Source organism: Populus euphratica, unplaced genomic scaffold (assembly GCF_000495115.2).
Source record: "Populus euphratica unplaced genomic scaffold, PopEup_1.0 scaffold302.1, whole genome shotgun sequence".
In the NCBI taxonomy this organism is placed as follows: domain Eukaryota; kingdom Viridiplantae; phylum Streptophyta; class Magnoliopsida; order Malpighiales; family Salicaceae; genus Populus; species Populus euphratica.
This window is the reverse complement of record NW_011500185.1, coordinates 246,349-271,652: the sequence shown is the minus strand read 5'-3', so window position 1 is coordinate 271,652 and position 25,304 is coordinate 246,349. Positions and strand designations below refer to the sequence as shown.

Here is a 25,304-nt window from a genome sequence, read left to right as displayed (position 1 = left end):
TCTATTTACACGTTTTCATCTTTCAAAACAAATCCATCAATTATTTTCAACCAAGTTATTATTAATTTAATTTCTCTTGAGTTTTTTTTGTTATCTAGCTTATTTTCTAGATCTAGCTCTCTTTGGATATGACCTCGATCTTACCGAGTTAATTGCTACATCGCACACTTATGCACTTGCAAGTTAAAACAAGCCGATCATAAAAAGCGGTCAAGCAATTATTATTATGTATAATTTATACAATTAACCTCCATGTGATTTGACCTTGGTCTTGCTGGATTATTTATTACTTCGACACTCCTGCACTTGGAAGAAGACATCAATTTTTTTGTCGTGTCAAAATACTACTAAAAAATTCTAAAAAAGAAAAGAAAAAAAGAGGCTGGCTTGTATTGAAGATCAAGGGTTTAACCAATCTAGGTGATTTTTTCATGACTGGATTATGTGATGCAACTTAAGAAAGAGCTAAAAAAATAAACAAGATATTTTATATTACTTCAATACATAACCTGAAGGAAAAAAAAAAGTAGAGGCTATGATAGAGATCTTGTAACAAAATAGAACCGTTGTTGCCTTAGCTAACTATAAAGACACTGGAGGAGACCCTATCAACTTAAGATTTTGTGAGAAAGTGTGCTGAGAAGAAGGAGCTAAATAAATTGGAAGTCCTAGGATGTCTTTATTAATTTTCTAAAGTAATTGCTTGTGTTGCTTCTCTTTTTATTTTTACTTTATTAACAATCATGTATCAAATTCTAACAAAAGGGTTTTATTTATGTTGAACTTTTTTCAAAAGTTTTAATGAGATCATGCATTCTTAGTTCAATTATACCTCTTTTATTATATTTATATTTATTTATTGCTCTAATCTAATTTACACACTCGCTCAAAAAACACTCTTCTCTTTTAAGAACCTTGAAAGCAGATCCTTCATAAAAATACAAAACTATTACATTGAGAATAATTAACTTTGATAAAAACTTAATTACCATAAATGAGAAGGAATGGAAGGAAAATGATGTTAAAAAACTTATTAGGCTAGTCAAACAATCATAACGTGTTTAGAAACCCAACAAAGAGAAGTTAGAGTAGATGAATATGGGTGCCGATCAAAATAAAAAAGATTTAAAGATAGGGATGTTGATCTCTATAGATAAGAGAAATAATTTGGTTGTCTTTTTTAGAGAATATGTAGATTTATTTATATGGTCTTATATTGACATGCTAGTATTGGATACAAATATTATAGTAAATAGGTTACCGTTGATGCTAGGTTACAAGCCACTTAAATAGAAATTGAGAAGGATGAGACCTAGTATATTAATCAAAGTCAAAGAAGAAATGTATAAAAATAGGATGCTAGTTTTCTGAAGGTGATTAAATAATCTAAATGAGTGTAAAATATTATAGCTATTCATAAAAAATATGACAAGATCAATGTGTTTTGATTTAAGGATTTGAACAAAGCAAGCCTAAAGAATGATTTTCCTCAACTTTATATAGATGTACTATTAGATTATGCTGGTAAGAGTTTTACCTGCTTTTTTATGGATAGCTTCTCAGGATATAACTAGATAAAAATAATAAAAAGATCACATTTGTCACTTATTGGGGAATTTTCTACTATAATGTTATGCCGTTCATGTTGACAAATGTTCGAGCTATTTATCAATGGACGATAGTAACTCTTTTTAATGAGATGATACACAAGGAGATTGAAGTGTATATAGACAATATGATTACCAAGTTTAAGTAAAAAGAGGACCATATCCAAAACTTAAGGAAGCTTTTTGAAAGGTTGAGAAAATATCAATTAAAGTTGAACCATCAAAGGGTATATTTGGAGTAAAATCTAGAAAGTTATTGGGATTTGTCATGAGTAATAGAGGAAGTGAAGTAGATCCTAACAAGATCAAAGCTATACAAGCCACACCTATACTCGAGATCGAAAAAGAAATGCAAAGCTTTTTAAGGTATATGAGTTACATAGTCTTTCATTTCTTAGTTGACAACTATTTGTAAGTTAATTTTTTGGTTAATCTGAAAAAAATCCGTGATATTACAAGAAAATAATAAAAAAACTTTTGATAAGATCAAACAATACTTATAAAAAACCACCTCTTATGGTAGCTCTTGTACTTGGATAATTCGTCATCCTTTACTTGATAGTGATTAAGTAACTATGAGTTGATCTATTATATTAGTAAAAATCTCAATAATTATAAGTCTCATTATGATTTATTAAAATTTTTATGTTGTAGTCTTATATAGAGTGTCAAATGACTCTAACAATACATGTTGTATTATATAAGTTTGTTGATCTCTAGATCTATTTAGATATATTTTGTTAGAAGTCTACCTTTCAAACAGGATAACACGAGATAGTAAGTTTTGTTAGGTAGAATATGAGATTTTTCATGTAATTAAGGTGGTGTTTGAAAATGATATAAATTATTTTTTTAAATATTTTTTTTGTTTGAGAATATATTATCGAAAATGATATAAATTATTTTTTAAAATATTTTTTTTGTTTGAGAATATATTAAAATAATATTTTTTTTTTAAATTTATTTTTGATACAGATATCAAAACAATAAAAAATATTTTAAAAAAATTAATTTTAAAAACGGAATTTCAAATTTAGTAAATAAATAAATTTAATATCATTGACATGACCTTGGAAAGCAGCGAAGGATAGTGCATACATAAATTTCGGGTTTTCCTTTTTTCTCTTAAAAATCGAAGTATTAGCGTGATTCTCAAGGCCCCCACTGCAATTTAGTTTTGTTTTTATAATTTTAAGACAATTTCTACTGCAAGTAGAGTAGTTAAAAGTTAAAACTCATTTGTAATGAACTTCCACACGCCAGTCGCCGAATCTTTTATTTATTATTTTTTCTTAAAAAGAAGCTGTCCCGATCCAAAAACTTTTCCTCACCGTCTCTCTCTACTCTGGAGAAAGATGACAACAGTCAGTCACTAAGGTCTAAATGTCTGTCTTCCAGCGCCGGTTGGATTTTCTCCTCTATCGTACGACCATTCTAGTGTCACCTTAGATCAGGTAATCAAAACCCTGAATATTTTTTTTTCCGGTTTCATCTACACTGTATTGGTGATCGGAATTACTTACAATTTAATCTTAGAGTAATGCCATTGTAGACTAGGGTTGGGAGAGGAAGGGAGTTTGTGTATTTCCAATGTATTGTAGGATAGCGGACGCGGGAGTGGGGGAGTTGTTTGTTTGAAATGGTTTGTCCTTAAATGGTTCCTCCATTTTTAGAGATTTTGGAGGTTAATCTCCACTATCGATAATGCATATGTGGCACCTGTAATTTAGAGCAATCCTTGTGATGCAAGGGTTTCCTTCCGCCATACAGACACAACCTTTTAGTTTTGACTTACGAGAGGAAGCTCTTTCTTTGACTCCGATAAATGTCCCTTTTACGAGGAAGAGCCGAATTTCCCTTTCATCACCATTGACACACGTTTCCATCTGAAACAAGTTTAATTATTTGTTAATTACGATTAGTGCTGCATGGCTGGCTTAATTAAGAATTTTGTTGATAATTTTTATATAAATATTATTTGTTAGTTAAGAAAGAATGTTTTGTTTCATCTAAGAATTAATTGTAGGCTTCTGTCTAAATACTATTTGTTAATCTTAAGGATTAATAGCGCATATCTGCTGTGGTTCATTCAAAGCCAAACTATAAATGCTGGCATAGGATCATAAAACTGTGAAACAGAGAGCAGATTATGTAATGGTAACATGGTACTATAATTGCAGTGTGGCCTTAAGCTGTGTTTATCTATCTGTTTATTTTTGTTTTATTCTTTCCTGCCTACAAATCTAATTTTATATCGTAAATATTATTTGGCATTTAGGTTCTTTCTTTCTGCTATCTGTCATGCAAACCCAAAATCAAACAGGGTTTGAAGGGCAGTATAAGATGCTCCCTCCAGAATCTGGAGTTTTTCAAGATCGCGAGGAACTAATCAAATATGTTCGTGACTTTGGGGCTAATCAAGGTTATGTTGTGACTATTAAGAAGTCAAGGAGGGACAGAAGAGTTATACTTGGTTGTGACCGAGGAGGCATGTATCGTAATAGGCGTAAGATTGATGAAAGTCAACGTAAAAGAAAAGCATGTTCGCGCCTTATAAATTGCCCTTTTGAAGCAGTTGGTAAGAAGGAAGATGATATGTGGGTGCTTAATATAAAAAATGGGGAACACAATCATGAACCTTTAAAAGACATGTCAGAGCATCCTTACAGTCGACGTTTTTCTGAAGAGGAGGTTAGGCAAATTAGAATGATGACTGAAGCTGGTGTAAAACCACGACAAGTGCTTAAAGCTCTCAAGCAAAGTAACCCAGAGCTACAATCAACACCAAGACATTTGTATAACCTCAAAGCTAAGATCCGTCAAGGCGGTTTATCAGGTGAGATCCCAATCATTGCCTTTCCCTTTGGAATTGGTTATGCAGTGGTGGTTGGGAATCATTCATCGTTTTCTGCTGAAATGGAGGCTTCCTTTTGCTGGTGATAATCATAAATGAGCTCTCCATGTTACTTTATTCATGGTTGTTATATAGGCTTGATATGAACTGCTTGCAGTTGATTTGCATAGTTTTTAAACATTAAAAAATTGCAAATTTTTGGTAGAAGACATTAGTTGGTAATTCTCTACAGTTTTGTTCATGATGAAGTGCTTGACAGTCAATTGGCATATATTTCAGATATTTTAAGAAAATCATTTCCGGGTAAAATAAATCATTTGGTAGTTCTATAAAGTTTTCTTCACGATGGATTATCATTTTTTTTTCCTTGCAGATAGAAGTTTGAAGTCATGGAGACCTAACAGATCTGTTCTGGTAAACACAAGTGCATCTTCAATTGGAGAGTCATTGAAGGAAGACAAGCAGCCTGTAGGGTTTGAATATATTTGAATTTCTAATTCCCTTCTTCTATCCAAGCTGTCTGTTTTTTCCTTGATTAAATGAATTGGGCCCAAAGCCTTAAACTAAATTTAATTGCAGGTGAAGGTCCCTAACTTTATTGGAGGAAAGTTTGTAGTGTCTCAAGGGTGTACAATTATTGATGTTTTAAATCCTGTAAGCTCATATATGTTGTTATCTTTTCCTTTCAAATATAGGTATTTTGCGTTGTGTTTTTTCAGCATGTTTTATTCCTTAAATAGGCTACACAAGAGGTTGTTTCGCACCTTCCTTTAACCACCTATGAAGAATTCAAAGATGCAGTTATCACAGCCAAGAGAGCATTTCTTTCTTGGAAAAACACGCCTATTGCCACTCGTCAACGGATTATGTTCAGATTCCAGGAGCTTATTCGCAGGGACATGGTCTGTAAACAAGAATTGCATACTTATATAGTTCCTTTTCCTTGTGAAATTATTATTTTGAATGCACAAAAAATTATTTCCAGGATAAGCTTGCTACCTGTATAACCTCAGAACAGGGTAAGACTCTAAAAGGTGCCTTGGGTGATGTGCTTTGTGGATTGGGTAAGTACCCAGAGAGTTCTCTTATTGTAATTTTTTCTTTGATTTCAGAAGATCAATTACAATGTGATCCCTAGTTGTCAAGATTGACCTTGGTGATTTGCCATTTATTTTTATAGAGGCAGTTGAGCATGCTTGTGCTATGGCAACATTGCAAATGGGGGAGTTTGTTCCTAATGCATCAAATGGAATTGATACATACTGCATTAGGGAACCACTTGGTGTTTGTGCTGGGATATGCCCTTTTAATTTCCCAGCGATGATTCCTTTGTGGGTATGTGCCTTGTGTTCTAAATTCTTTTCTTTTATTAATTCTGTCCCTTGCTTTTCTTTACCCTTTCTAGATTTTATCTCTGGAAAATGGTGGCACTGATTTCTTAAACATTCCTAATTAAACAAAAAATTCTAAATCTATGCGTCATGATTTCTCACACTTGGCTTAGTTGGACAAATAATCAGATTTGGCTGAGTTGTTATTTCTTATCTGAATCTTAGTTTATTTAGGTTCTCTATACTTTTATCATTCAAATCACTAAAAGAGTGAGTGATAGGAAAGTGGGAAGAAGGATTTTTTTCTCTCTCTCTAAAATGGTTATATGTTTTTTATCAGATGTTCCCTATTGCAGTTACATGTGGCAATACATTTGTTCTCAAGCCATGTGAAAAGAATCCAGGTGACTTTACCACAGATTAGTTTATGTATTTCTTGTTGCTGTCAGCCATTGAATAATTTTTTTCTGAGATGGAAACCCTTGCAAGATGAAGCTAATTCATTTGAGAGTAACCATACAAGTGGAATTTGGTTCTGATTGGGCAGGATATTTGATTTATAACTTGAACTTGGTCTTTGCTTGAGCTGGATTTTTTATTAGGATGTCAAAGCGTGTGTGGGTTGTTCTAGGCAAAAAATTGACAAGATAATACAAGGGAAATTCTGAAATGTTTTCTGTATCTTTCACTAAGAGAGAACAATATATATACACATCAAGAATGATCAAATCCCTTAATTCTAGGGTTTAATAAACAATAATGAAAATCTTAGAGAGATAATCAAGGGATATACGGTTATGAAAGAAACTGAACAAGGAAAGAAGAATATAATATACAGCTATGAAAGAAATTAAATAAGGAAAGAAGAATATATTGACAAAAATGTATCCTATTACTCAAGGATGGTGCGTTGAACCAAAATTTTATTGAAAACTGTCAACGAGACCAAAAAATTTCGCCCATGCCTTTTTTGACATGTGGACCAGCATATATAACAAAAATTGCCGTGTCAGTAACTGAGTTGTTTCCAGAATGCAGATTAATTTAGAGTATTTCTACCATTAAGCATGCAAACAACATTATTAATAAAAGAATATAAGAACTATTTATGATTAATTTGTTATTCTATGAAGATATGTTGTTAAATAGTTATGCTTTATGTCATGATCTGCTGAAGCTTACTTGGATGGCATCCTTTAGGCATTTGGACTTGTTATTTTTGTTATTCCTAAGTTGTTGATACGAGGCTAAAAAACGGAGATGAATATTACATGAGTAATTTTTAAGGGTGCAAAAATAGGTGTAGAAGTGACTTTTTAAAATTGTTTGGTACAAGGTTAAGAACCAAGTGTCTTAGTGGAGCCAGTTAGAATTAAATATTTGAGAGGCACTAAAGAAGGAAAAATAGGCTATAAGTTTGAGAGAGAGAGAGGATACCCACCCTCCAAATTAAAATTTTTACCCCTTCCTCTCTCAGGTTAAAATTTATCCCCCAATGAGCACCACTTGGAGAGTAATTTTCAAACCCTTAATTATTCCCTCTCCACTTTTTTGCACCTGAAGCCTTAATCATTACTGTTGTAATGTTAAATCTCATTACCCCCACATCAGAAATCTCCTTAAATGAAATCTGTTCTTATACATAATCAATGCACTTTTGTGGATCGGTTCTGTGAACTATAACTGATATTAATGGCAATTTTATTTTCAGGGGCATCAATGATACTTGTAGCCTTGGCAGTGGAGGCTGGTTTTCCTGACGGTGTCTTAAATGTCATTCATGGCACCAATGTAATATTTGCTTCTCTTGAATCCTTTTATTCCTTATCACTCACATTATCATAAAATAATTTATAGAGGGATCAATTGACTGTAATGTCATGTTAGGGTGTTACATAGAATATATGCTGTGTTGAGGTCCCTTTCTGGTTTTCTTGGCAAGCTGCATTTTCTTGCAAATTATATGTAAGTGAGAATCCCAACTGGGCTCAACATCCATTTTTTTGAGATGGTGTTCGTAGGGTTGGGCATTTGCTTCATAGAACGGCTTTTGTTGTTGAGATTAGTTGGTTTGCTTTTAATGTGGAATTGGCAGTCATCTGATGTAACAGAAACCTAACTTAGTTTTGGGTGGGATTGGATTCAAAGAACACTTATAAGACATTAAAGTCGATCATTTAATTTACTCATCTCAACAAATTCCTGCAGGATATTGTTAATTACATATGTGATGATGATGATGTAAAGGCTATATCGTTCATTGGTTCAGATCTGGTGAGTTATTTCAAGATTAAACTGCACACTGATTACAATTATATTTGTAATGTTCAAAGTTTGAATACCATTGATTTGAGTGTGAAGACGTGCTTCCAATCTGATAGCAGACTAATATTTCCTTTCATTTTTTCACGTTAAAGTGCAATTTCTATAAATGACATAAACAGTTGCAACTTTGAATAGACTTGTTGAATGTTACCCCTGCTTTTGTTAGCTAGTCAAGATCATTAGAAAGATAGAAGGACAAAGGAATTTCTCATCTTGATTATGCTTGTAATAGACTGTGATGTATGCAAAATTAATACATCAAGTCAAATCCTTACACTGACATTCTGTGCTTGGTCTTTGTTCACCATTTGTAACTTGTTTTCCAAGGCTGGCTTGCATATATATGCTAGGGCAGCTGCCAGAGGGAAGCGTGTTCAGGTGAAAACCTCCTTTTTCTCCTCTCTAATTCTCTTGTGTGTGCAAGTGCATGCATGCACATCTTTTTATTTCAGGAAAAGACTTTTGGCATGAAATGGAGGGCCACAGATCACAACATGAACAGGTCAAGTCTGTTGATTTTGTGGGACCCAAAATTCAATGGCCATGACCATTTCTTGTTGTTATCTGTGCCCTCCCTTTTGTGCTGTATACAGCACTACTCCTTTCATTCCACCATATTGGGTTGAAAATTTGTTTTACTTAAATGGGCTTCAAAACTAATTATCTGCTTTTTTTTATCCTTAGTCTGATATTGGAGGAAAAAATCATGCTATTATAATGCCTGATGCAAGCATAGATGATACTTTGAATGCTCTGGTTGCTGCTGGCTTTGGTACTGCAGGACAGCAGTGCATGGCACTGAGCACAGCTGTTTTTGTTGGAGGTTCATCAGCATGGTATTTTTATTTGTTTGTTTGAGCTCTTAAATAATTTTATTTGCCATTCTTTATCTGAGCTAACTCTATTCTTACATATTATAATGTGAAGTCTGTGACCTCCAGAAAAAAAAGAGTTATTTTGGCTTGTTTGTTAGTAAAATCCAACTTCTTGTGGGATGGTTCCTATTTGTGAATTTACAAATTTTAGGCAAGTGAAATCTGTTGACAAGATATGCTGGCAAAAAAGAGTTTAAAGAAGGGAGTAATTTGTGAAGAATTTGAGTGCTGAAAAGGAAAGAAAATGATATTAGAAGTTGTCCTGGGTAATTGCTCAAGCTCCCCCCTTTTGTTCTCTAGCTTGGCAAAATTTTCCACAAAAGATATCATTTATCCTGGTTAAAATTATTTCGCATGCTGTATGTTAAAGAGATCCTAAAAAGCTCATCTTCTCTCAACCCTCTAAATTTTGTTTTATCTATCACCATTTAGCAATATACTTTGCGACCAAGACTGTAGTATTCTCTTCCACAGGACTGGGATCTTTTTGAAGCGATATGATTTCTTGAGAATTCAATGCTTTTCTCTGCTGTCCATGTGAACAATTATCAAAATGTTGCTTTAATCATCTAGAGCAGCGATGATCACATTTTAAGATGAGGAAAAGGTGGGGATGCTGTGGAGAAATTTAACAATTACCTTCATATAGAAGTTTAGTTAGATTGTGATTGTATACCTAGCCCAATTTGAGCACACAAAAAAGTTCATCTTTCATTGCTTTCTCAACTCTCTTAGTTGCCAAAAGTAGTAGAATCACTAATAGCCATTCCTCTCTAAACCTGGTGTATGATGCTGCCAAAAGATGCTGGTTTATCTTGTCACATGGGAGCTTCATAGGTAATTTCATGCACATAATATCTATGACACCAACATGGATGTTGTAACAATATTTCCAGGGAGCATGAACTTGTGGAGCATGCCAAAGCACTTAAAGTTAATGCAGGGACTGATCGCAGTGCAGACCTTGGTCCAGTGATTAGCAAAGAGGTAAAAACAGTATGATTGAACATGCTTCAATTTAACTTGCAATATGAGAAGAGTAAAATTGAGATCTGGCTTTCCATCATACATGAATTCTCTATTGGCATTATTTTATGTCATGCATGTTTTTCAAGTTTGCTTGTTCAATACTCTATTGCTTTGTTGGTTTCTGTGTGTTATATTCTCAAAGGCATGTTAAATTTACAGGTAAAGGATCGAATATGTAGACTAGTTCAGAGTGGTGTTGACAGTGGTGCTAGGCTTCTTCTTGATGGGAGAAACATTGTGGTATAATGTTTGTTTCTATCTTTTATAAGATGATAACTTTGTGTAGGTTGCCCATGTGTTGTTTTTTACTTGGAGTAATATGTGTGCATGTGTAGTTTCTTTTGTATGCTTGTGTGTAAGCATTTGCTAGATTTGCAACTGCCATGTTCAACAATACAAGCATGCTAACATAGACAAACCACTTTCTTTCTTGTTGTATAGGTTTTTGCTTGCACTATTTATCTCGGGTTAAATATTGTATTCGCTTATTAGGAGAAATAGCATACTGGAATTTAAATTCCTTGTTTGGACTCATGTATTTTTGTCATAACTCTGAAAGGCATTTTGTAATAATTCCTCATGGCTATGGGCTCATGGGGCAGTTAAAAAATATATAATTAACATGACCTCAATTTTTTTTCTGGCTCAAGATCTTATACACCAACTGTTTAGCTAAACATGTTGATCAGATTTCAAAGTCGGGAGTATGATGTATTTATCCTATCTGGTTAGTGGAACTGAAAATGCCTAATTCATCTTTCCTGCTGGAATACTATCACACATGGTTTTGGTTTAAAAAATACACGTATGGAGATTAAGATGTCATTTTGCAAATCAATTTCACTAAAAGAATTATTTAATTCAAGTTTAAATTGTTTCTTAATCTTTTTTTTTTTGTGTTCAGTGTTAGGAATAATTTCAAAATCCTTGGTTTATGTAGAAAAACAAGATTTGTAGGCAAGACAGTGTTTTAGATGAGAAGATACTCTTTGTTTGTTCATGAGGTGATCATTAAGTCATGTAAAAATGGATTGAATAGTTTGTGAAACATTTCCTAGAAGATATATTGCCAATCACTTGGATTTCCTTTACGCTGTAACTTACTGTGAAGGCAAGAGAGGCTGCATCAGTGCGGCTTTTTTAATTTGTTTTTGAAGGTTGAAAAAGATATTTGTTCGGTTTGTTTGAAATGACTTTAAAGGGTAAAGGAATTTAAGAGTGCTTGATGGTTTATGACCAACATCCGCATCAATATCCTATTTTGTTTTTAAATCAACAAGGATAATATGTCAAAGAACACTATTAGATTTTACTAAATTCATGATCGACAAGGATGCAGTAGCTTATCATGGTTTCATATTTGGTATTCAATTCAATGATAGTAAATGTTGCATTGTCACTTTTAGAGCCATGTTAATGTGATTAAAATAAAAATCTTGAATGACAAGTGCCACATCAATTAGTAATCAAGTGCTTGTAAAATTGTTTGTTCTTTTGGCATTGCTCATCCACCTGACTTTCTCTTTGATTTTGGTTTCTAGAATTTCTGGATAGCATTTTTCATTTCCTATTCTGTATGGAATCTTTCTACTATATAAGGACCAAGGTTCTGTGTAAATGGGATTTGCTTGTTTTGCCCTGATACAAGATTCTAATTAAAATATGAAATGGAATTGTAATGAAGTAGAAGTCTTTTGGTAGTAATGAGCCATTAGAGAGTAGCAAATAGTGTAACCAACACTTTGTCCATTCCATAGAGACTGTCTTCTTTGACTATGCACACATAACAAAAATGGCTATTTAAGTTATTCATTAAAAGTAGTTAGAGAACAAGTCATCCAACTTTTACTGAGAGGCAAACTAGAATAGCAGAATAATGGTTTGACATTTTAGAGTGGATATATAGGGCAAACTAAAAAAAGGGAAGGACACTCCTCACGGGAGGCGGGAGGGGATTTCTAGTTGATCCTGCTTCATCATGAGCTCACTCACTCAAATTATGTGGGACCAAAGTGATTACAGCACCCACCTCTTCCTGAGTTTGTTTTAATAGTGAGCCAAGCTCACCCAATTAACTCTCCCACAATGTAGGGAGTGTTAAATGATCTAACTTTGAAAAATTTACTGAAGTAAAATAATTTCTGAATTGACTGAATAAAAATGGATAATACCTTTAACTCTTCTTCCTAGGATTGCATCATGAAGTTTGAGGAAAGTCAAGTAGAGAGCTCAATTGCTCAAATAGGAGCAAAGAGAAGTGTTTGCTGAAACATTAAGAGTCAGTATGAACTTAAGTTCAAACAGTGGAAAATTTGATGTTTCAGCTGTCAAAAAGAAAAAGGATATTAGAAGACCTTGTCTAGACACTGGAGAGAAAGCAAAAGGTCAGTGTTTGTATATGCAGCTCTGAAAAGGAGCAATGCTTGATTCTGACTTTTTTTTTTTTTCATGATTGATTTCTACATTCTAATAGAGGTTTCTCTATTTGTGAGCCTAAAGGAGAAAAAAATTGTTGGGAAAAAAGGAAGGCCATTGTTCATGCAGAGAAAAGTTGACCTAGTTTCTGAATTGTATTGTGAGGACTGAGGACCATTGAAGCTTTGCATGTTTCTTAATTGAAGAAAAACCTCATTTCCTTGATTACTCTATATTCCTAGGAAGCATGAATGTACTCCAGATTGTAGGTTTTATTAAAAACGTTACTGTGAGAGGCTGAAATATGTAATATGAAGCATGGTTTCTTCTGTCCCTGGAGGGGGGTGAATTGACCGAGTCACATAAATTGTTATTGTTTCCTCCCTCCTCAATTTTCTATTTCATTTTCTAATATCTTCTCATCTCTAGTTTAACTGTGACTTTGACCTTCAAGGATTAACTATTTTAAGTCTTTCTTGATCTTTAATTCAATTCTTGAACCTGAGCCTGGTTATAATTTTATAATGAAGTTTTCTTTTTAATCTCCGGTTACAGTGTCTTGAGAAATAAAATGGATCCTCGATAAGCTTTTTAGATTCAATGAGATTTCCATTGTTGGATTGTTCACCATTGGCACAAGTTGAGATCAAATGCAAAATATTTGAGTTCTCTGCTGATTGAATGTACTGGTTCAAGGTCATTCTCTCTTTACACACTCCTGTGTGTGGACCGACCCTATACAATGATTAGTCTCTGCTGTATTTGTTGTGCTTTTCTCTTTTCCACATCTGAATGACATCTCATTGTTGCCTTCTCCAGGTAAAAGTTAGGTTTAATATTCTCTGTGATGAGTGATATAAAATTTTTCATTCTTTCTTTTTTACAATTCAATTGCCGGAGAGTTTAATTTACTAAACTAATTAACTTGTCTGAAATTATTTTGTAGGTTCCAGGATATGAAAATGGAAGTTTTGTTGGTCCTACAATCTTATGTGATGTTACAATGAGCATGGATTGCTACAAGGTATCCATTTCATGCTTTTTACTCTTTTATGGCTTCAGAATGAATGGACTTGGATAATTTATGATTCTCAGTGGAAGAAGAGTTGAACCAAAGACCTTGCCATAATCTTGACAGCGATGTTTGTGTTGAGCAGGAAGAAATTCTTGGGCCAGTCCTACTCTGTATGCAGGTAATTTTCTTTTTTCTTGGATTGTTTCTTTTGAGTGAATCCTTTGGGAATTAGCTGGAGAATTGTTAACAATATCTGTTATTTGATAACCCACAGGCAGACAACCTAGAAGAGGCCATAACCATTGTAAACAGAAACAGGTACTTATTTTAACTCCTCTCTTAATCCTCAGGCTGCCATTAGAACGTGTCTTATATGTTCATCATCATAGAGATGTGTTTGTTGATTCAGTGTTTGTTGCAGTTTTCAAACATGTAACTTTTCCTTCATTCTTGCCAGACTTTATACCATGCAAACTTTTTCCTACCTACTTTTTTTCTGTTTCAGAATATTTGTAGATTGTGACAAGAAATAGTTTTGGACATATAGAGCCCTGAAAGGATTGGAACTTTCTCAAATATATTATCTGTTCAGTATTCACACATCCAAACATCTCCCTAATTAGTCATTATTTGGGGAGTACTTACCTTCTTTGGATTCTCATATCCATACCTTTGTAGGTATGGAAATGGAGCTTCCATTTTCACTACATCTGGTGTCGCTGCAAGGAAGTTCCAGAATGACATTGATGCTGTGCTGGTAAGCCAATGTTTTTCCATATGGTGTGGGAAATGAAGAATTGCTTTTGTCAAAATGCATCTTGAAGAATCTCTATTACTTTCTAGAAGATTTGTCTCCTTACAGAAAGTGCCATTCAGGTTGGAAAGTGTCTTGATGGTGCAACAGGAGGGAATGGAAAATTTGACCTCAGCAAATGATTATGTTATGTTGGATATCGTGATAATTTTTTCTGTGGAATCCAAGTTTGCCGATTGTAGATGTTGGTCAATAGGAGGACTGGGTTCAAGCCTTTGATGTTTGTCATGTCGTAGATACAAGAGAGGGAGAGCCTGTGACAAACAAAAGAAAATGTGTTCATGACAGGTTTTCTTTGAGTTTGGGTATTCTCTGCTAGTGTGAACTACATCTTGTTTTGTATTACAGGTTGGAATCAATGTTTCTGTTCCAGTTCCATTGCCAAGCTCCTCATTTCATGAAGCTAAGGTGTCTTTTGCTGGTAATCTAAATTTTTGCGGTATAATTCCTTCAAACCCTCTCTCAGGCGCACACATTACTTGGAGCACTGGCTGGACCATTTATGAAATGCAGCTATGGAGCTCTCTTTTTTCTGTTTCTGAATGCAGGAAAGACAGGTGTGCAATTTTATACCCAGATTAAGACAGTTGCACAACAATGGAGAGAGTTACCTAGCATAGGAGTCTCGCTGTCTATGCATACATCGAATGAGATGGACATGACAAGTGGAGGGGTTTGTTCAGCATTGCCTCCATCTGAGAGAGATTCACCTGGCAAGTCACCGGCACCAGAGAGAAATCCTCGGAAGCATAGAGAGCTGCTGTGTGAGAATTTACCAAAATCAGGAGGGTCATCAGTGCCTTCAATAACTGACAAGGATTTGCATAACCAGGAGGCATCCCTGGTTTTACCTCCAACAGCTGAGAAGGATTTACAGGCGAAGATACCACCCACTATACCTCATGCATCAGAGATAAAGCTATCAAGCCAAGAAATATCGTTAACCACATGCCAGACATCTGAAGGAATATATATACCTGTACCATCTCAGTGGAATGAAACTCCGACCCTAACATCTCAGAGTACTGAAAGCATCTCTCAAATTTCTCAAATTTCTCAGAGGATCTATTTACCACCTACTTCTCAGAGGAGAAACAATGCTGCCCCTTCTTTGAAGAGGATTGATGCTGCAATGGATTTAACTCCTGAGTGTGTATACATGGCAACGCCTCGTCAGAATGATAATATGGGTCCAGGATTGCTCAAAGACAGCAGTCTGACTCCAACCTCTCGCCTGACTGACACTGCTGCTCATCCTGCTTCTGAGAGGTTACATGATATTATAACTTCTCACTTGAGTGACAGCATGGTCCAGTCATTTCAAAGGAACGATCACATGTTTCCAACTGAGAGGAAATACACATCCGCTGCAGCTCACAGGAATGACCATATTGGCTTAACATCACAGAGGCCTGATGTTGCTTCATATCCAAGTTCTGAAAGGGTTTACAGCTCTGCAACATCTCAAAGGACAGACAATATGATTCCAGCATCCCAGAGAGCTGAAGCTATGCCACCGACGACAAAAACTATGTATATGCCTCCAATTGTTCAGAGAAATAACGGTCCGCAGAAAACATCAGAGAGTCTATACATGTATCAATCTGAAAGGATGTATTCTGAGAGCACATTAATTTAATAGATGGTTTTTCCAGCCAGGGAGTTTCAATGACTTTGGCGAGGATGTAGGACACCAGCAATGTTGTTTATTTTCCACTTGGGAATCTAAATTTCAGAGAAAACATTTAAGAAATATTCTCAGCGAACTCTTCCAAGGTATAAAACCTACCCTGTCTTATATGGGCCATCAATGTATTTCTTTTGTATGAAAAAAGTATCAGAAATTATCAGTCTAAAATTGATATGCACAAGATTCAAACCGAGAACGTGGATGCCGCCTAATGAATTATCAGGGATGCTCAGTTTTGCAAACCCAGAGCTTGTAACCGGGAATCAGTTTGCAACAGGCAGTGCTTATAAATAATTGTTCATGGTTACTCTATATAAGAGGGAGAAATAAGAGAGAAAATAAAAATATATTTCTGTTTCTATGACAATATTCTTGTTATTTTCTGTGAATTTAAAATTGATTTTCTTTTTTATTATCCATCTATTTCTTTTCTTTTTTTCTGTGTTCTTTCTTTTTACTCAACAGGAGATCTATTATGCTTTGTATAATACAATGGGGATACCTTTCTTCTATTTAATAGTTATATTGAAGAAATTGCAAATCAATAGGAGTCAATACTAGAAGAAATTATAGAATACACACTAGCTTGTGTATAATTTGGTCACATCCCTAGTAATAAAATATTTAAGCGACTAGTCGTGTACGCCTGTGTTGTACATTCATTTTTTTGGCATCAAGAAATTATTTTTTTACTTAAAATTGACAAGAAAAAAAAATATTAGAGTTATTAATGCTGATTAAATATTAAAATTAAAAATTAATTTTCCTTGTAAAATGAATATTGATGAACTTTTCAATTTTCTTTTTAATTATATGATAATTGAAATGGATGTTAGTAAGAAAGGTAAAACAAAAATTCTATTTTTGTAGTCTACATTCACCTTTTGTTATTCATGTGTGTTCTTTTAACAAAAACATGTAATTTTTTTTAAATAAAAACTTATCATAATTCTAAAATCAATTCTCTGTAAAAAAAATATGAATCAATAATTTTTATTTGAATGTATAAAAAATGTAATAAAATATATATTTTATTTACATTAAATATTAATGAACAAAACTTTTAAAAATATATGCATATGGGATTTATATATAATTATCTAAAAAGTAATTATTACTATCATAATTAAAAACTTTACAGAATTTGAGTTAGATAATTATTTAAATAAGAGAGTATAATTATAAAATGTAAAAAATAGAAAATGTAATAGATCATTTAAAAAAAAGGGCAAGTTTGCTTAGGGTGAAAGGACAACCCAAGCACCTAGCACAAAATTTAAAAACCTAGCGTGCTGGGTCCTAGAAGGTTAGACATATACTTAATTTTTTATGTTTATTTTTTAAAAAAGAACAGATAATTTATTATTATTATTATTATTATTATTATTTATAAAAAGGATGATGGGTCATCAACTTATAATATTTCCCAATTATAAGAGGAGGATTTGGTGATTGAAAAATTAAGGTGGATCTTAAAAATTTATATTTCAATTAGTTTTAACCCAAAAACATGAAAAATAAATAAAACATTATAAAACAAAATATTTATAATTACAAAACACATTTTAATTAAACTAAAATAAAAAATCAAATAAAAAGTTTGTTGAGATCTAATATGCTTTTTCAGGCATTGTTAAAGGTAGAACCCACCTTCATTAAATTCCCCTCTCAAATATGAACATAGAGACACTAAAATTGTAGTTATTGGCACCTGTAATTTGACCATCTGTGAGCCTTTTCTCTTATTTTTGTTTTTTTAGAGGCTTTCTCTCTACTTTTATAATAATAGGGGACTGAAATGAACAATAAATGAGATTTCATAAATGAAATGTAAAAGTAAAAAAGAAAAAGAACATGAATCAATCATATAAGTGATAAAATTTAAGGGACTAAATTGAATTTTTTTTATAGGAACATTTTGAACGATGTAAGTGGAAAAAGGCATTTTTCTCACATGTTAATTTTGGCCATTGTTCTTCTTCTTTTTTAACAACATAAAATCATATTTTATAAAATCAATCTTTAATTTAACATCAGAATATTACATGATATATCAAGTATATAATAATATGAAAATCAAAACAAATCCCAATATATAAAATCAAAGGAGAGGGGCTTTTAGTTGCCTTTTATAATATTACGAGCTTCTTAATTAAAATTCCTATAACTAGATTGCTTCTTCGCACTAAATTGCAGGATGATGTTTTTTTTTTTTCAACACAAAAAAGATGCAGGCATTGTTGACAGTTTTTATATCTTCAGTAAAAATTTTAACTATAAATTAAAAAATTTATACGTGTATTTAAAAAAATAAATTAAAAATTACATGTGATAATAAATAATAACAAATCTAATTAATTCTAACTAAAGATTAAGTTGAGAAGCTGATGTAAAGATGTTTTTTTTTAAGAAAAAAATTTGAATATTTTTTTAAATTTGAAATTAAGTCCTTAAAATTTGAATATCATTTAGAGAAATATTGTTACAATCCATGGTATTTTGTAAGAAAAAATACAATACTTTTTTCATATAATTTTGCTTTATTGTAATTATAATTCTTAATCAACTCAATATTCAAAAAAAAAAAACAAAGATAATTTTAGAAAAAATCATAAAAAAATCATATAAAAAAAATACTGTAACAATTCACAGTGTTTTAAAGAAAAAAATTACAAAACTAAATTCTTAATCAACTCAATATTAAAAAAAACCAACAAAGACAATTTTAGAAAAAAAAAACAAACACCAAAAAAAGGGAAAAAACATCATGTTGGAAATACTATAGCAATTCACAGTGTTTTGTGATGAACATTACAGTGCTTCCCCACATAATTTAGTCTTATTTGTAATGACTTGTAATTGTAATTATTAAGCAACCTAATATTAAAAAAATAAAATTAACAAAGATAATTTAAAAAAATTATAAGAAAAAAATCATGTGAAGAGATGCTATAGCAATTTATAATATTTTGTAAGGAAAGATACAATGCTTTCCTCACATGATTAAGCTTTATTAAAAAGTTAAATTCTAACCAACTCAATATTTTAAAAAAAATCAACGAAGATAATTTTAGAAAAAAATATTACAAAAAAACACAAAAGAAACTGGAAAAAAAAAACATGTGAGAAAAAACTTGTATTTATTTATAATTGCAATTCTTAACCAGCTTAATATTTAAAAAATAAAATTAAGAAAGATAATTTTAGAGAAAAACATAACAAAAACAAAAACAAAACCATATAGAAAAAACACTATAACAATCCACAATAGTTTTCGAGGAAAGTTATAGTGCTTTCCTCACATATTGTAACTGTAATTTTTAATCAGCTTAATATTAAAAAATAAAATAAAAAAATAATTTAAAAAAAATTATAAAAAAATATGCAGAGAAATACTGTAATAATCAACAATGTTTTAAAGAAAAAATTACAAAACTAAATTTTCAATCAACTCAATAATAAAAAATTAACAAATATAATTTAAAAAAATAAAAAAATAAAATAAAAAAACTACGTGGGAAAATATCACACAATCCATAGTATTCTAAAGAAAAAATTACAAAGTAAAATTTTTAATCAGATCAATATTTAAAAAGTAAAATCAACAAAAATAATTTTAAAAAAAATTAATGCAAAAATTTTTTTGAAAAAAAAGTAAGTAATTTTAAGAAAAAAAAGAAAAAAGTTAAAAAAAACTATAAATTATAACAATAATTCATAATATGTGTGAGGAAATAGTAATTTTCCTAAACCATTTAGAGTATATATATATATATATATATATAGAGAATTAAAAAAAAAAAAAAACACCTCTCTCGTAAGTCGTAAGTTAATCTACCGGAATTCTGGCTACAGGGGATAGGGGATAGAAAGGAACAACGGTTGATGTAAAGAGTGAATAGAAAACATGAATTATAGGAACAAATAATAAAAGGAAAGAATATGCAGAGCGCGTACACATCCGGTTCCTGGATACCAGCTCAAGCTTCTGTAAAACTCCGAAACTCGAAGGCAAAGCTAACAACTGAAACCTGTTATTATCATTGCTTTGACAATACAGGCGGCGGCGGCGGCGATAATTCAAGATTTGCATTACCAATACCAAGAATAATAATAAAGGCAGCAGCAGCAGGAGGTCATGTAAAATCAATAACAAGCACTTCAAACCCTTTTGTTAAGCACTGTCTCAAGCTCCAACAAAACTCCTCTTATCGTCACTCTCATGCTTCAGCTCTTGTTGTGGGTTCTACCCCTATCAGGTGCTGGTGTGATTTATTTATTTATTTATTTATTTATTTATTTATTTATTTATTTATTTATTTATTTATTTATTTATTTATTTATTTATTTATTTATTTATTTATTTATTTATTTATTTATTTATTTATTTATTTATTTATTTTTTGAATAAATCATTTTGGGTTTCAAAGTCACGTAATTGTAAACACAAATGCTCGCTGGTGGTTGATGAATTCTTTTTTGCTCGTAATCCATTTCGTGCATCAGCTAGCTCTATAATAAATTACTCTCAATCGATTATTATAACAATGAGCCAGTGACGTGATGTAAACAGGGAGATACACAGATCTCAAGAGTCCTTGCAAGAAAGGACCGTTGAATTGGAATATTTACTTCTTCTTGATGAAGCAGAGGTCTCCCAAGTCCTCGACGACAAGTCCTCTGCTCGTGTTGTGCGTGTGAGCTCTGTCGTGATGAAAAAGCTTTCACAGTTGCAGTCTACTGAATCTGTTGATGCTATTGCTCTCATGAAATTTCCTACCACCTATTTTGTTGTAGACAATCATCAAGATTATAGCCGGAAATGGTTCCCATCTCCGCACCGAATTTTAGTCCTCGAGGGGATCCAGGTTATTCCACTAAACAGTTCTTACTTTTCTATCTTTCTTCCCTTTTTTCCCTTCATGAATGTGATTAACAATTGTTATTAAGAAAGCCATACAGAGAAGCCATTAGGAAGATGGTGACAATTCCAACCATGAAACATCACCAAAGGGTGATAACTGATTCTAAAATTACTTGCCTTACCTCTCATCTTTCCTTTGCCTTAATGCTATCGTCTTAAGATATGGAGCCATTGGCTTGTATTCCCCTCTTTGTACTGATCTTTCTAGTATATCTGTGAGACAAGCAATGGCAAAATAGAAGCAAAACAATTGGTAATGTGAAATTCTTGAACTATATAGAACATTGACCTAAAAAGCGTTCACCTAAAATCATTGAACATTTAAACCACTTGGATTGAATGAAAATATAGCTTTATCTTTTGTACCAAATTAAAGATGTAAAATAAACACCAGCACTTTTTCGACAATGTCTCTTTTTAGTTGATTTATCCTCTTTTAATAAATGGTATTAGATTATCAGGATCATACATGTGTTCTGAATTTGTGGTGGATTAATACGTTAGCGAGACATGATTTTTACATTTTGACTAACTTTTTTCCTCCAGTTCTTTTGAAGTCCCTTGTCGTTTCCAGTTACTTCACCATTTTCACTTTTGTTAGCCTGCTTGATTAATAACTGCATGAGTTGCCTTGTGGCATCATCAAGTTTTAAAATTTGCCTGTCATCATGGTCAAAACAATTAAACTTAATCACATAGATAGATGAAATGCGTTACTTCCAGAATAAGCTCATTGCTTGGTGGAGTCTTTTGCCCTGCTCGCTAATCCATAAACAAACAGCTGGTAAATACTAAGAGCCAATCAGTTTCTAGAGGTCACTCATTCTTGCGTTCTTCATTTCATTTTTTGCATCAATTTCTGAAACTCAATTTTTAATATTGCTATGGTCGGATAAAAATGATGCCATCTAAACAACAGCTTCAGTGTGTTGACATCATGTTAATCAGAGCTATTTGTTGTGCAGTCGCACTGGAATTTATTTTACACCTGTGAACCTTTAAATTACTTTTCCTGTTGTTTGAGGTGCTAAAATTTGTGTCATTCACTGCAGGATCCAGGTAACCTTGGTACATTACTCAGATCAGCTTTGGCATTGGGATGGGTAAGCACCAAGTGCAAATGTCATTTATATCTTTTTTTTTCTGCTTCTGAACCCTTTCTTCTTCTTTCTTTTGTTATCTTTTTTCCATTGGTTAGGCGCATTTTATCCTGAACACCCAGTATACATTATTAGCGAACCTCCATTCTGAGTTTTCTAAGGTTGTTGTGAAGTCATTTCATTCACACAATGACATCAGTTACGACTAAACTCAAATGTTTCCCTCCACTGTTATCATCATGGTGGACCATATATTTGAAACTTTTGAGAATATTTTTCTCTCAATTCACCTATTAGCTGCAATAAAATGGCTGCAGTCATTGCATTTTACCTATTCGTTGTCTGAACTGGAGGTAATATCATGCCTTCATGAAACTTCCCTTTGGACAAATTATTACATCCTATGCATTCCTTAGAATAGATTTTCTTGTCCACTGCTTTCTCAATTCATAATTGAAAAACCGAAGGGCTAATATTGATGATGATAGACAACAGGGTGGTGTGTTCTTACTTCCTGGTTGTTGTGATCCATTCAATAGTAAAGTCCTCCGAGCTAGCCGAGGAGCGTCCTTTCAGATCCCCATAGTTTCTGGCAGCTGGTATCATCTTGAAGCTCTCAAAGATGAATACCAGATGAAGATGCTAGCTGGCCATCCAGACTGTAATGACAAATCGAGACCCGTGTCACAGCTATCTCAAGGGCTTGCAGATTGTTTTGCCAGGGTTCCATTGTGCTTGGTTTTGGGTAGCGAGGGGCATGGCCTTTCAGAAAAAGCTCAACGTGAATGTGAGCTTTTGAGTATACCAATGACAGGAGAGTTTGACTCTCTCAATGTCGCAGTTGCTGGAGGCATTTTCTTATACATGTTACAGCCGAAAAGCCACAAAACTGTTTAATGGTTTTTATTTGTGATTTTGTATGAGGTCAAAACTTCACTAGTTACATAGTTATTAGATGAACAAATTATTGTTGAGTAGTTGAGGTTTTATTGAAATTAGACTTTAAGCTTGAGCTTCTAAAGCGCAATAATTTTATATTATCGTGATGATGTAGCCTTGGTCCCTGTATTTTTTTTTTTCTTTTTGGTTTTTGAGTTAAAAGTTGTACCTCATACTTCACTTGCTGCACTTCGTTCCTTCGCACGGGTTGGATTGGATTTAACATAACTGTTCTTAGCTAATTTGTTTATTTACTGGTTAGCTGATGTGTGCTCCGCTCTGCGATGTATAAAAGTCCCTTTGTAATATAAAATAATCGAGAATTATGTTTCAATAAATATTAAATATTTATTTGTTAGTGGTAAACAACAAAATCTTCATCTAATTATTTTAATTTATATGTCAAAAGATTTGTTTTTCCTCAAGAAGAGCTTTGATTTAATTTCTATTAAAACAAAATTATTTTATAGTATAATTTCTCCTTTTCTTATTATAATTATTTTTAATATAGCTTTTTGAGACATGCTATTTGTTCAGAAGAAACTAAAACTATATAGAATAAATATTAAAAAAACTTTAAAAATTTGAATAAAGACAAGGAAGTCATCTCCTTAATTAAAACTTTTTTTTTATCTTATCATTGTAATTTGTTTTGCAATATATATATATAACATTTAATTAGAATCATAAAAGAAAGTTTACATGAAGGAAAAACTTATGTTGGTATTTTTTACTCAAATATATTAAAAAAAAATATTGTCATAAGCACCTTTTGAAATATATCTTTTAACTAATCATGTGATTATAAAAACAAACATTCACTATCGAGATAAGAAATGAAATTATGGAACCAGCATATATTTTTTTCATTGAAACCTTTTTATGTGATTCATATAATTTGTTCCTTTGTAATGTAAGTTAAAATTAATATCTTAAAAATAATTTTATTTAAATGAATTTAAATCAAAATTAAAATAAAATAAAATAAAAACTTATAAAAAATAATCTAGCAGTTTTGCCCTACTAAACCAATTTTTGGGCCAAAAAAGTAGCCACAGTGTGCATCACAATGTTACAAACATATTTTTTTAAATTATGATTTAATTTTTATTTGAAAAACATAAAGATATTGTTTATGCTTAATAAAGTAAATTAAAAAATATATTGATTGATAGGATGAGAAAGAGTTGTTTATTCAAATTTAAAATTGAAATTGAAAGCTAATTTTTCTTCTAAAAGTAAAAGACAGATGAGTATGCAAATATTTAACCCATATTTTTATTTTTAATTTATACAATTTATTTATTTGATCTTAGAAGCAATTTTTTCTTATCAAGAAAAAAATGATTTTATTTTTATAAATACATCATGCAAATATAGTTTATTTTTATCAAATGTGAAAGGAAAAGATTCCAAAAATAAATTACAATAATCTCTTTATTATAAAAATACAAAAATAACAAGTATTTAAAAAATATGAACCAAAAAATCTCAAAAAATAAGAAAGATGGTCTTATTTAAAATTAAAAAAAATTAATGAAAAGTAGAAAATACATAAGAAAAAAAAACAATACTAATTAAAAATTAAAAAAAAAAGATGCAGTTAGGCATGACCAACCATCCAAGAGCCCATGCATGACCCAAAAATACATGGGCTTATGAGAGACCATTTGAGATCGAGACATCGTGAAAGTCTACAGAGGCTTCTAAACCTAGTAACAAGGAAATTAAATATATCATGATAGTTAAAGATATTTTTGATCAATTGATGTTCAATGATAAATTAAATTTTTTGGCAATTATGTAATCTACATCGGTAATATAATCAAGGAAATTAATATTATAAGTGGCATGAATATTGGAACATGACACTAATAACTATATTGTATTCAGAAACTAAATTTACAAGGCTATATAATCTAGACGTGTACATTTTCTAAATAAAAAATAAAGGTGGATGGTTTTCTATTTCTTATAGTTATTATAGCATTAACTATCCCAAACCTAGTTGACTACTTAAGAAGGGAGAGCTCCATAAGACCAAGGTTGATTACCCTTAATAAGATACTAGTATTGAAATACACATACACACACAAAACCTTAAAATGTACATATTAAATGCCCTACATGTTATGTGACTTTTCCTAAGAGTGAAGAATTAGAGGGAAATGTTGAGAAAATATTGCATTAATGACAAGCTAAAATGCTTAAGCCTAAAAAATAACTAACTATGGATGGCAAATGCATCAACTACAATAAAAGTAATCCAAGCTCTATGATGAGAAGGATGATGGTCTAATCAATTACCACCACTATTTTCTTGATTTAGAAAAGAGATAGAAGCATGGGTAGTTATCCAAAGTTTAGTTTTGGAGAATACAACTTA

The 25,304-nt window shown here is 32.0% G+C and overlaps 2 protein-coding genes across 4 annotated transcripts; both read left to right on the top strand.

Annotated features, from left to right (window-relative positions):
* Window positions 1–2,870: 2,870 nt before the first annotated feature.
* Window positions 2,871–16,118, top strand: LOC105111606 (methylmalonate-semialdehyde dehydrogenase [acylating], mitochondrial-like). 3 transcript variants are annotated; one of them, XM_011007011.1, is made up of 21 exons: window positions 2,871–3,061; window positions 3,886–4,443; window positions 4,835–4,929; window positions 5,041–5,115; window positions 5,202–5,363; window positions 5,447–5,525; window positions 5,642–5,796; window positions 6,133–6,196; window positions 7,504–7,583; window positions 8,001–8,066; window positions 8,445–8,495; window positions 8,802–8,953; window positions 9,889–9,979; window positions 10,181–10,261; window positions 13,383–13,460; window positions 13,594–13,629; window positions 13,726–13,769; window positions 14,130–14,208; window positions 14,614–14,704; window positions 14,814–15,280; window positions 15,320–16,118. In XM_011007011.1, exons 2-21 carry the CDS (start codon window positions 3,909–3,911, stop codon window positions 15,902–15,904), a joined length of 3,066 nt encoding a protein of 1,021 aa, XP_011005313.1. In that variant the 5' UTR covers window positions 2,871–3,061; window positions 3,886–3,908; the 3' UTR covers window positions 15,905–16,118. The 3 variants fall into 3 exon arrangements, with proteins under 3 accessions (XP_011005313.1, XP_011005312.1, XP_011005311.1); XM_011007010.1 differs by having other exon boundaries at window positions 14,614–14,686; window positions 14,814–16,118; XM_011007009.1 differs by having other exon boundaries at window positions 14,814–16,118.
* Window positions 16,119–19,801: 3,683 nt separating this feature from the next.
* Window positions 19,802–23,032, top strand: LOC105111605 (tRNA/rRNA methyltransferase (SpoU) family protein). Its single transcript, XM_011007008.1, has 4 exons — window positions 19,802–20,214; window positions 20,529–20,823; window positions 21,932–21,982; window positions 22,475–23,032. The coding sequence occupies exons 1-4, from the start codon at window positions 19,898–19,900 to the stop codon at window positions 22,874–22,876; spliced, it is 1,065 nt and encodes a 354-aa protein (XP_011005310.1). The 5' UTR covers window positions 19,802–19,897; the 3' UTR covers window positions 22,877–23,032.
* The last annotated feature ends 2,272 nt before the right edge of the window (window positions 23,033–25,304 follow it).

What these genes read in the sequence shown, in the direction of transcription:
- LOC105111606 (XM_011007009.1), top strand. Translation starts at nt 3,909, where the DNA reads ATGCAAACCCAAAATCAAACAGGGTTTGAAGGGCAGTATAAGATGCTC. An exon ending in TTGATGGGAGAAACATTGTG is followed by an intron (nt 10,262 to 13,382) that starts GTATAATGTTTG and finishes ATTATTTTGTAG; the next exon opens with GTTCCAGGATATGAAAATGG. An exon ending in TGAGCATGGATTGCTACAAG is followed by an intron (nt 13,461 to 13,593) that starts GTATCCATTTCA and finishes TGTGTTGAGCAG; the next exon opens with GAAGAAATTCTTGGGCCAGT.
- LOC105111605 (XM_011007008.1), top strand. Translation starts at nt 19,898, where the DNA reads ATGCAGAGCGCGTACACATCCGGTTCCTGGATACCAGCTCAAGCTTCT. An exon ending in GTGGGTTCTACCCCTATCAG is followed by an intron (nt 20,215 to 20,528) that starts GTGCTGGTGTGA and finishes TGATGTAAACAG; the next exon opens with GGAGATACACAGATCTCAAG. An exon ending in TAGTCCTCGAGGGGATCCAG is followed by an intron (nt 20,824 to 21,931) that starts GTTATTCCACTA and finishes CATTCACTGCAG; the next exon opens with GATCCAGGTAACCTTGGTAC.